The sequence below is a fragment of the Penaeus chinensis genome, chromosome 39 (assembly GCF_019202785.1).
Source record: "Penaeus chinensis breed Huanghai No. 1 chromosome 39, ASM1920278v2, whole genome shotgun sequence".
In the NCBI taxonomy this organism is placed as follows: Eukaryota; Metazoa; Arthropoda; class Malacostraca; order Decapoda; family Penaeidae; genus Penaeus; species Penaeus chinensis.
In genome coordinates this window covers 9,844,749-9,857,248 of record NC_061857.1, presented here as the reverse complement: position 1 = coordinate 9,857,248, position 12,500 = coordinate 9,844,749, and the positions used below count along the sequence as shown (strand labels likewise).

General features: G+C 35.2%; 1 protein-coding gene across 1 annotated transcript in view; it reads right to left on the bottom strand.

Annotated features, from left to right (window-relative positions):
• LOC125046626 (kelch-like protein 18) overlaps positions 1-3,767 on the bottom strand; it is a 21,017-nt gene extending 17,250 nt beyond the window's left edge. Inside the window, 2 exon segments of the mRNA XM_047644458.1 lie at positions 1-41; positions 3,574-3,767. The exon segment at positions 1-41 is cut by the window's left edge and continues 90 nt beyond it. Of these exon segments, the coding sequence (XP_047500414.1) occupies positions 1-41; positions 3,574-3,732 (200 nt within the window). The 5' untranslated portion in view covers positions 3,733-3,767.
• Positions 3,768-12,500: the final 8,733 nt, after the last annotated feature.

Here is a 12,500-nt window from a genome sequence, read left to right as displayed (position 1 = left end):
GCTAAAACTATGCGATGCACACTGAAGCACTGGTCCTCCACCTTTGAAGCAGAGATGTGAGGTTATAATATTCAATTTTACCAAATATTTGGAGTTTTAAGAGAATATAGCACAAGGGTCCATTGCACAATATACTGGTATGTATGTTTATCTATGGTAGAAAAACCCACACTGCAAAAGCTAGAGTTATTGAAAATGAGACTACCGTTTCGAAATCCAACTGGATTCCATCTTCAGATCCTGAAGATGGAATCCCAGTGGATTTCAAAACTATAGCCTCATTTTCAATAAATCTAGTTCTTGCAGTGTGAATTTTTCTACCATAGCATCAACATGGAAGAGTCTTTTACCATTCATGTTTAAATCTATATATACACAATAACTACTTAATCTACTTAATCATCATAACTTTATTTCATATTATGAAAGCATATAATTCTAAAGGCACTGAATTCACCCAAAAACTCACATAAAAATAAACCTGTCCTGTTTAAAACCTTCAATGTAAATTTCCCTAAATCAAAATGAAAAGGAAAGGTGAGGGTGGGAGGTGTAGCTTTGCCTGATTTAACTAATGCGAGTGATGTGAATGCCAACAAATAATTCTACAAAGCAAGATAAAAATACCTGCATTTCAGTTACATACTCCTTGCCAAAATGACATGGGATGAACACTATGCTATCAAAACACCAAACAGCATGCCTCACTTTTGAAGACAATTCCTCTTTTCACTATCATTCCCACAAACTACTGCAACCATGTTCTGTACATCCTCGGCCTAGGATTGCACTCTTCTAACTACCAGACGGACTGCACTTTTACGCCAGAACACCCCCACATGTGAGTGGTAAGAAGGGGTGATCTGCTTATTTAGTGGCCCATAAGCTAAGCTAATTCCTCTCCTTGATCACTGGGTGAGTACTTTACTGCTGACCTTCATAATGACCATGACATACACTCTACTATGAAGAATTAGGGTTATATGGCTTCTAAGGGTGAAGTTGTACTCTAAGAGCACTTGTGGCCATGGGCAAATGGCAAACAAAAATTAACAAATAATAACAATAACAATAAAAAAGACAGAAAGAAAGAAAAAAAAAAAAAGAAGGAAAATATAGCAGGAATATTAATCATGATGATGAAAATATCTAAAAATGCATCACAAATACAGCTTCAAACAACAGTGAGTTCTGGCCACAGGCACTTGAATAATCTGCATGATGTTCCCCATGTGCTTTGAAACAAAATGGTGTCCATACAAATTACTTTTCCTTTTCTTCTACATTCCCCTCACTTCCATGCTCTTCCTCCTCTTAGTAAAAATAATGCTGTTTATGGCTAGGAAGAAATGCACTGAAGTATCATAAATCAATATTACTATACTGTAGATTATATTAACTTTGTATCAACAAATTTTACATATTTATTATGAGTAAGCTACACAATTTCTCTTTATTGTCATCAGCATTCAGTCATGTTACTTGTGACATACTTATCTTGCAAAACAAAGAACAAGAGGAAGAAGACAAAAGAGAAGAAAGGATACCTGTAATTATTTTATTGCAAAATTTATATGGACATTTTTCCATTGAATATGTCTTACTGCCATTTTACCAGTGAGAAATATTATTGCTATTACTACTCAATGGTAAGGGATGTCTCACACATGCTTGCCCTAATAAAAAAAAAGTCACAATTTAATAAAAAGTCATAAATCTGGAAGCAGGAGTAAAACGGCATAAAGCTGTGACTATATTTAATCATGGTTCTCTTTACTGCTTATGAGAATCCTAGCATAAAATTAGAAGCCGAAGAGTTGGCAGCTAAGACAAAGTATTTCAGGATCAAACATTGCTCAGTGTGACCTAAATGTGTAAGAAGCACTATAAATGTGGTCATAGATATTTCAAAGCAAATTTTTTCAGTCAGAAATTGCCTTCTTATCTGTTGCTCTAATTCTCTGTCACAAATACTTTTTCTTAATCCAGGAACATGTTAATTAGTAGACTTCATGACCTCACCTGATTTCCTCTTTCCCATTTTTTTCTTAATACTATTAACATTGATGCGATTGTAATCATCACTGACATTATAACCATTATTATGTCATTAACAGCACTAATATAAAACAAAAAAGAATATTTCCACAAATCAAGGAAATGGGCAGACAGGTGAGATAAGTAGAACTACTAATTGACTCCTTGGTGACTATGCACTTGTAGAGCCATCCATGTGTAAACACAATTAATAAACTAAATTAATTGAGGGCATGACATGTATGTAGATGCCATTATGCTATCCTTATTGGCAAGAGGTTAATGAATTCAGTGAATTAATCACACATCTACCAATTCTGTCAATTTTCACAATACAGTTAACCTTTGGAAGAGTGAATGAAAACCAACTAGGAGGCTGATACAAGCATCAGATAATAAATGAAGAAGAAGAAGAAGAAAAGCAGAAGTAGTAGAAAAGGATAAGTAAACCTCTGTATATTAATGAATTAAATAGCTTTTTTGTGTGCACAAAGTCCCCCACCACTAGGCAAACCCTAGGTCAACACAACTGTGTTGGTTGACCAAATCTTTGCTTTTATAACTAACCTACAGACATTTGCACACACACACACATATACAGATGTGTGTATATGCTATTTATCAATCCATATATATGTATGTATGTATGTATGTATGTGTATGTATGTATGTATGTATGTATGTATGTATGTATGTATGTATGTATGTATGTATGTATGTATGTATGTATGTATGTATGTATGTATGTATATGTATATGTATATGTATATGTATATGTATATGTATATTTGAATATATATATATATATATATATATATATATATATATATATATATATATATATATATATATATATATATGTGTGTGTATGTAACCATTTGTATGTATGGAAGTATATATGTACATGAATATATGTATGCATGTGTGTGTATGGATGTACTTGTGTATGAGGTGTATGTATGTATGTTTGTGTGTGTGTGTATATATATGTATATGTATATGTATATATATATATATATATATATATATATATATATATATATATATATATACTATATATACACATTTATGTGTGTATATATACACATACATAGATACATATATATACATATGTGTGTTTTTATGTATGTATATATTTACACATACAAACATCCATGCAAACTAACACATGTGCAAGTAAGGGTGCATACAGCAGCATTAAAATTAGCTAACAGGATACCGGCAGGTTTGTTGTCATGCAAATAACCACATGGCATAAACAAACATGCAAGTCTGTAGCCTAATTTAGGCCATGTGAGGCCTTTCAACAACACAACAACTGCCAAATGCAACACTGCCGAACCCACGATGACACAACTTCTGAAGCAGCTATGTGGCTTCTCTATCAGTGTCAACAAACTAATGTCACTTGTCAGCAGTTAAATCATACCTAAGTGTCACCTTTGCTAAATAGAGGTGGTCAGGAAGAAAATATATTGCATTCGGGACTGTTATATTTTTTTCGGGCATTTTTTTTCCTCCGAGTATCAGCCTCACCTTCAGCGTCACGTCACACAGTTTCCCCTTCCTTCTGATCTCCTCCATGACCTGGAAACCTCCCACAGGAAGATCCTCCTGATTGAATATAGTGAAGTCATCGCTCTCGACTAAGTTCTCAATTTCCAGCAGCTCGAACTTTGTGTCTTCTTCGTCCATGTTCGCCTGACACAATGGCCTCACATCAGTCAGCTGCTGTTTATAAACAAACGCCCTCGGGATATGCCTATTGGTCGGAGCGTTGAGGTTGAATAGCCAATAGAAATAAGGCTTTCTCAAAGGACGGGTTATGATTGGTCACATTTCAAAGCTCTTAATCCTAAACAAACACCTGTGAGACACGCCTATTGGTCCAAGCGTCAGGTCAAATCAGCCAATAGAAACGAAGATTTCTTGGAAAGAGTAATATTCATTGGTTAATCTTTGAAGTTTTATAAAATGTGCCTATTGGTTCATATACCGGAGTTCAATGACCAATGAAAATGCAGTTTTTTAATTGGCGTGTTCCTATTGGTTAGATTTTAAAGAAGCGGTCGGAGAGAGAACCACTTGTTAAAGATGGGAATTTGCGATAGGAAAAAAAGGAGGAAAATCAGAGGGAAACAGATAAAAAAATATTATATAAATGAAAAATGCAGGAGCTACGACAATATATTCATGTCAGCAGGCGTGATTTCTTCCAGGAATACTACCCGCATGAGTTTAAAATCCTTTGTTTCGTTTTGCTTTGTAGAAAACGTTAATTTTTTTTCAGGGGAGACACCGGCAAATACGACACCGTTATAACGATTTTCTCTCTCTCGCTCTTCCCCACACCCCCTCTTTCTCTTTATCCTCAACTTCTTTTTCTCTTTCACCCCCCCTCTCGCTTTCATCCTGTCACTATCTGTCCGTCTTTGATCTCTCTCATTCTGTCTCTTTCTTTACCTTCGGCTGTCACCTCTCTCTCTTACACACACACACACACACATGTGTATGTGTATGTGTATGTGTGTGTATGTGTGTATGTGTATGTGTATGTGTATGTGTATATGTGTGTGTGTGTGTGTGTGTGTGTGTGTGTGTGTGTGTGTGTGTGTGTGTGTGTGTATGTATGTATGTATGTATGTATGTATGTATGTATGTATGTATGTATGTGTGTGTGTGTGTGTGTATGTACGCGCGCGTGTTTATATGTATGTGCATACAATCATCCGCACATACACATATCTATCAGTCTAAATCAGACTGCGCTATCACGATGCCCCGAGCCGTGGTCACGGACGCCCCTTCTCCCTCCGCGGGCAGCCGGGGCGTCGGGCGCCACACGAGGCAAGCGGGTCCCGAGGCCTGCTGTGTCGGCGTCGCAGGTGCGGAGGCGGTCACAGCTGTCGGGCCGCGGAGTCTGGGGTACGGTGTGGGGCTTGTTCTGTGCTTCGTTGAGAGAGAGATGGAATTTCTGTTGATTTATTGAAAATAAATCGCGGATCATAAGGTGCAAGCGAATCGACTATGTTTAATCTACACTGCTTCCTGACGTCATGCGTTCCTGATAAGCTTCTTATAGGATGCTTGGCCTGTGTCTCCCTACTGAGGAAGGTTGGAGATGACTTTTTTCCTCGTCTTTTCACTCGTCAGGTAGTTCACGTGTAAGCTCTCATCCCAAAAGCATGGTTGATAGATTTATTCATCATCAAGGTATTTAAACACAGATTTAATTCATTGCAAATATTTTTTTCTCTCGATTTTTCTACCACTGTTATTTCTAAACGATTTTCAAAGAACATTCACTGATAGAACACTTATCATAAAATATTGCATAGCTTGACCGGGTCAAATCGGCCAGAGCTAATGACGTCATTACATTTAGTCAAAGAGGGTGCACCGTGAGATATCGCAGCTAATGCATAACTATCTGCATGGTTTAAATGATATTGTTAGAATTACCCAGAAGTAAAACAAAATTTCCCTTCTTTTATTTGTAATAACGGAGAGTTCCTTACCATTAACCACCGTTAGGATACACTTGGGAAAAAATCAATTTCATTTATGGTTTGAACAGCCTAAATGGGAATGGAGCCCCCTGGTTATGAGTACAGTACTTTGATCATCATCGAGCATACTTTGTGGTTTGACTTCCAAGTGGACGAAACACACGTGGAGACTTTCTTTGCAATTTTTTTTACAAACTGACCAAAATTAATCTGTGCTCGAAGGCTACTCTAAGATGTTAGATGCCTTTTTCAACATTTAAAATTTAATGTTTCTTCTCTAGTGTCAGAAGTGTGATGATTTTAGTGATTTTTAATTGACTAAAGATACGATCACATGTGTTTCATTGTTAGATGTAATTGATTGTTATAAAAAGTATCCATATTCCCTTGCAAATACACCTATATCCTATCATTCATAACTAAAGCTAATAATGTAATCATCAACCACGAGCAGATGACAATAATTCTCGTTGCAGACGATCGTTGAAAAAAACAAATAACCACAGAATCTGAATCGTAGTCTTGAGGGACAAAGACCTTGGCGAAATACTGCCCACTGCTTGTAGAAAAGAGAACTTCTTGCACGCACTCACGAAGCAGAGCAAGGAAATCGCCTCTGGTACCCACAGACCACAAATCTGTTAGCAATTCTCCGTACTATTAGTGATCAGAAGGACCAGCAGTGACCAGGGGAATAACAAGTGTTTTTTTCCTTGTCCTGGCGCATCATTCCGGGAACTCGAGACGAAGAGCAGGGTGTTGATCGATGTCTCTCCTTGATTGAGTGTTGGGCTGTCAGAGATAATGTGATGGGGGTTGAAGCCGTCTGTGATGCTGTTCGTGATAATCCTCTCGAAGACCTTGCTCAAAACAGGCAGCAGAGTGATTGGTCGTTAATTTTGAGGGTCAGATTTAGATTCCTTCGTGTGCAGTGGGGTTGATCTTGCACGTTTTTATAGCTTTGGGAACTTGATATGTCTTAAATACATACTGAAGATTAAGATAAGTTATGGAGCAAGGACCTTTGCCTTATTATTGTATTGTTATTATTATTAAAAAAAAAAAAAAAAAAAAAAAGTGTCTTCTTAACATGCGAACTACACAATACGGATTCTACTGTAACTTTTGGCAGCTGAGGAACATACTGTCAAGGCCCTACCAGTCACCTCATTACTGAACAAGTGAGGGAAGAATTCAATCTTCCCATTGCAAAATATTACTGGAGATCTATCACTGTCCCTGTTCAGTGGGGAATGATCACCTCCTTGGATTTTCTCGACCCCCCCCCCCCCCCCGTTTGTTTAATGCCAATTTCATTGCTTCGTTTTTTGTTTTTTTCCTTTTTTAATCTCACTCTTACTGTTTGATGACGTTCTTACTTTGAAGACGTTCTTTTAGGATATTCATAAATAGAAAATTGAAATGGAAGAAAATACGTTAGAAAGAAGTTAAGTCCGGAACAAAATTACAAAAATGGACATCGGGATCAATGCTTGATAATAACCTTTATACAAATAGACACACCATTTTTACCTGTAGGAATTAATCCCTTTAAAATTTACTACATGTTTAATTTTTTCTGACTTAGTCATTCCGACTAAGCAATGAGTAACAAATATTTTTGTCGAAGATAAGAAATTGACTATGGCATTCGTTCCCTTTATTTGAATCCATTTAAACGAAATATAACTGCAGGTATCGACATTCGTGACCCTTCGACATCTGGCAATCTAGTAGTTTATCTCCTCAGTTCCTAGTAATCTCTCGTATTATGAAAAGTCTTGTCCAACTGAATGCAAAGAATGAAACAGCCAAAGAGCACCATTTATGAACGATGATTCTTTTCGCGTTTTAACCACAGCGGATGTATGGTTTGGTTCCTTTCCTCTGACATGTAGAAGTCACTGCTTTATGCTATGAGAGAGGCTCTGTTAATTCCTGGCCCCAGATTTTCAGAACTACGAGCAAGGGGAAGTGCAGTGGTAAACCTGGACGCCAAACCTGTTGTCAAGCAAAAAATCTGAGGTAGGCACTGTGGTGATGAGCGGCATAAACGGAATGTAGAATGGGTAGGTGGTGTGAGGCTGGCGGGTTTGCGAGATCAGCCTACAGTTTTGTCTATCTGCAGGAGATCCGTGATCCTCGTGCGCGGCGCCTTCTTCTGTGTGGCTGGTAAGGGTGACCAGCGGTTCAGAAGAAACCTGTATTAAGTGCAGATACAGACTAATTCCACGATCTACAAACAAAGGTCATGGACAAGTTATCTGGCGGTTTGCCTGGTGCTATGCCATTCCTCGAAGTTAAACCACTAAAACTACTAAAACCAGTCATAGGTGTAACGTGCCAGGATTATAGGGAAGATCAAGATTAGGAAGACAATAAAGATGCCAACCATTATTGTCAGCGCGATCATGTTGTGGGTCACCGTTTGTAATTAAAATGAGACTAGTAACGTTAGTCTGATGTATTATTAATATATCATATTACGACAAAAACGTATACGTGTGGTGTTCTCTTATCGACGGTGAGTGTTCTAAGCCCCCTGCCTGAAATTCCAACACACAGATCATGCTTTGATGCTGTTGCTGAAAAGAGGTAATAGGTAATGCTGTTATTAGTACCGTGGCAATTTGCCGGGTGGGTAAAGTGGCGACGTTGCTGGCTTTAACAATTTGGTGGATAAGGTCATCGCTACAACGTCCTTGTGCCGACTGGGCTGAATGCAACAGAAACTTCGGACAGGAGAACAACAGAGCATAGACCTCTGGACGTAGTGTAGATGTTGGAAAGCTTTAATTCATTTTAACAACCTTCTTTAAACAGTATCTGAAAAAAAAAAAAAAAAATCATATCCTCATTTTCTGATTCTTCTCAAATGAACATAAATAAGGACACTAATCTCCGTTTATTTGATTCGAAATTGCTTCTGCTTCAAATGTCATTATTGAGTTGTTATTCCTGAGTGTCTGCCGATAGAAAAGTCGTTCCTTTGCAGTGCATTTGACTGTCTTGTTACTGAAATCTTTTAAATGGGGAGTCTCTTAAATTTTGTGTTTTTATTGTATTGTTAGTATCATTGTTATTATTGGTAAGGTCATTACAATTCTCAGTTTATTATCTTTATCGTTGTTATTGTTATTGCTATTATTATTATTGCTATTATTATTATTATTATCATTAGCATTACTGTTATTAGTATTACTGTTATTAATATTATTATTATTATCATCAGTTTTATCATTATTATTTTTATTATCATTATTATTATCATCATTATTATTGTTAATATAATCATCATCATCAGTATTATTTTTATTATTATTATCATTACCATCATTATTATAAATATCATTGTCATTTTTATTATTATCATCATTATAATAATAATAATGATAATAATAATAGTAATAATTATTATTATCATTATTATTACTATTATTATTATTATTATTGTTATATTACTACAACTACTTTTGTTACTATAGTATCATTATTATTACTACCATTATCATTATTTTTGTTATTATTATTATTATTATTATTATCATTACTACTATTATTAATATAGTGTCCTAATTGTTACTATCATCATTGTTTTTATTACTCTACTACTACGAATAATAATTATTGTTATTATTATTATCATTTTTATTATTATTATTATCGTAATTATTATCATCATCATCATCATCATCATCATCATCATCATCATCATCATCATCATCATCATCATCATCATCATCATCATCATCATCATCATCGTCATTATTGTATCATTATCGTCATCCTCATCCTCATCTTCATCATCACTGATACTATAATTATTTATATATTTAGGTAATTATTCTCATTCTTATTGTTATTATAATTGTGATCATTATTATCGTTGTTGAAATTGTTATTATTATTATCATTATAATTACTAATATCATCATCATCATCACCATTAATATCATTACCTTTATTATTATTCTTATTATTATCATAATAATTATTAATATTATCATTATCATCATCATTATCATTGACATCATCATCATCATTATCATTATTATCATTGTTATTATTATCGTTATTATTATTATTATTACTATTATTATTATTATTATTGTTGTTGCTATGATCATTATTATTAATATTATTTTTGTTATCATCATTATTTTTATCATTATTTATAACCATATCATCATCACTAATAATCATTATTACTGTTGCTTTTGCTGTTGAAAGTTCATTATTGCTGTCGTTCACATTGATATTATTATCTCTGATAGAAATTAAAATACTTTGCTGGCAATTACTGGTTTCTTGGATAGCTAAAAAAAAAAAAAAAAAAAAAAAAAAAAAAAAAAAAAAAAGAAAAGAAAATACATAAAATTAGTTACAAACAGACTGTGATGAAAATTTATGAGTGGGCTGCCTACAGGTCGGGAATCCACTGTTTGAATTTTGGTGGTGATCTGGATATGGCAACACTTTGGTGATGTCATTCAGTCATAGAAAATGGGTCAACGATGGGAGTTTGTGGTAGACTTATGTAAATTAGAAAGTTGATGGTTTTGTGTTGGCATTTTCTTTATTCTTTTCATTTGTCGTTTTCATTAGTATCATTACTGTAATTTAAGTGATAGTTAATATCTGTCAATATTGTTATCATCATTAGGATTGTTACTGTTATTTTTATTCTTGGTGTCATTGATATTTCCATTGCAGTTATAATTATTATCATTATTAGTGTGATTGTCATTATTGTTATTATCATTATTACTCATATTACATATTTAGCCAGACCTGAATAATCTGACAGGCATATGTAATATTTTCATGTGCCCTATTCTTTATCAATTTATTCAGCTACTTTTTTACCAGTCATAATGGAAAATATGGGCTTTGCATAATAGTCTAGTTCTCAAGGATTCAAAGAAAACGCAGCGACTTTAATACATAATAAATATTTATTTCCAAATTCACAATAGAAATATACACCATACCATGTCTCAAGGTATGTTCAAGGACCAAATCTTGAAATGCACAAATGCACATACCGAACACTTACCCTGGCTTGGGCATAGGCTTAGTGTGTACATCATACCGGCCTGTACGTACATATGGAACTGAACGCACATGTGGATAGATTGTACATACACAAAGGGATTGTATGTACACATGGAACAGTACAGACATGTGCAGCAGTACTCATAATAGACTGTACACTAACAAATTGGGAATGGTGGTTGGAGGCTGCGCACTCGGAACAGCGTGCGCATAAAGGGATGTACGTGCATATATAGAAATTTGTAAATATGGAGCTGTATTATAACCAGAGGGCTGTACAATCAAATTATGTACATATACCCAGTGATGTACAGTCGAAAGCGTACATTCAGAGATCGCTGTGCATTTAAAATGTAAGTAATTCAGCCAAGATTATTTATATACATAAACACCTGGTTCCAATTCTATATTTGTTTACGCACGTAGTCATCTCTGCATGTGCTAAAAGGTGATCCGTACATATAAACATGGTTATACATACACACATAGTTGTACAAATAACAGGGAAACGTAATGTGTACATGGTCATGTGTGCACATTTGGGTCTGTACTAACGAAAATATAATAAAAAGGCTCCGTCATACACACACTGGCGTACTGTGCATGAATGGGACATTTTTTTTCATAACTGGCAAGATGGAGTCTGTACCGTGAAAATGAGCGATTATTTCCAAACTTGTAAAACAACATTTGTTTTCATTTTTTGTTTTCCTGTCGAGAAATTTTCCACTTTTACGTTTTGTTTGACTTTTATCTTGACCTGTAAATCCCTTTCATCTTTGTCTGTCTGTCGACATCTCGTTAATTTTTGTTTTGTTTTCCGTCAGTATCTTGTTTGTTTCCTTTCTCTTGCACTGCACACAATCTTGCACGTAATTCAATCTAAAGTCTATCTCACACTTCAATGCAGAGATTTTATACCAGAGTTGCTTTTCGAGAGTATAAAATGATTTATTGCCACACTACAAAGGTGAACACCTCAATGACCAACTGTACAGAGTCCTTATTTCCTTGTACTTTACCGGTACTCACACCATCTGCCGGTACTGGGGAGGACTGGGACGAGAGATGGGGGGGGGATAAAAAAGGGGGGGGGGGCATTCGTAAGGTACCCTGCTGCAACCCTTAACTTAGACACTCTTGTATTTTGGGCCGAAAAAAGAAAAATAGTCTAATTTAGGCCTACAATACACACACTCCCGTCGTGTGAACACACATGTGCACATTTTTCAGCACACATGTACCCCCACGCGAGGGGGGAGAAATACTTAAATCCCAACAAAATGTCATATGAGTCATATTGTACTCCACGATAGAGGGAATAAGCAATGTACACCCACTGAGTACTTCGCCCAGTGTGCTCGCTTATGCACCCTGATGTAAAAATATACTTGTACTTGTACAAAGAGGGTCTCATAACGCGGACATTGCCACTCATGAGGATTTTAACGAGTTTTTGAAAACCTTTTTCTGAGGGGTTAAATCCCTTTTTTGAGATCGCTTGGAATGCTTATACAATCAAATGAAATGCGTTTTTTCATTTAAGTAAAAGAGGAAATGAAAAAAAGAAAGAGACAAACGAGATAATGGAGAAAAAGCAAAAATAAATGAATAAATAAATTATAATAAAATTTCATATTCCAACAGCGCTTGGCTGAAAAAAAAAGAATAAAAAATAAAGAAAAGAAAGAAAGAGAAAGGAGATATCAAACAAGTAAATGACTATGAGTTACAAGTATTGTTATAAACATCACCAAGAAATTCGATATAATTACAGTAATTTTACTTAACATAATACCAATGGTTAAGCATTTTACAATTGCAGTGACGCTATCAAGTACCTGACTATTCGGCGCGACTTCAAATCACGGCAAAATACATTGAATATATATAAAAAAA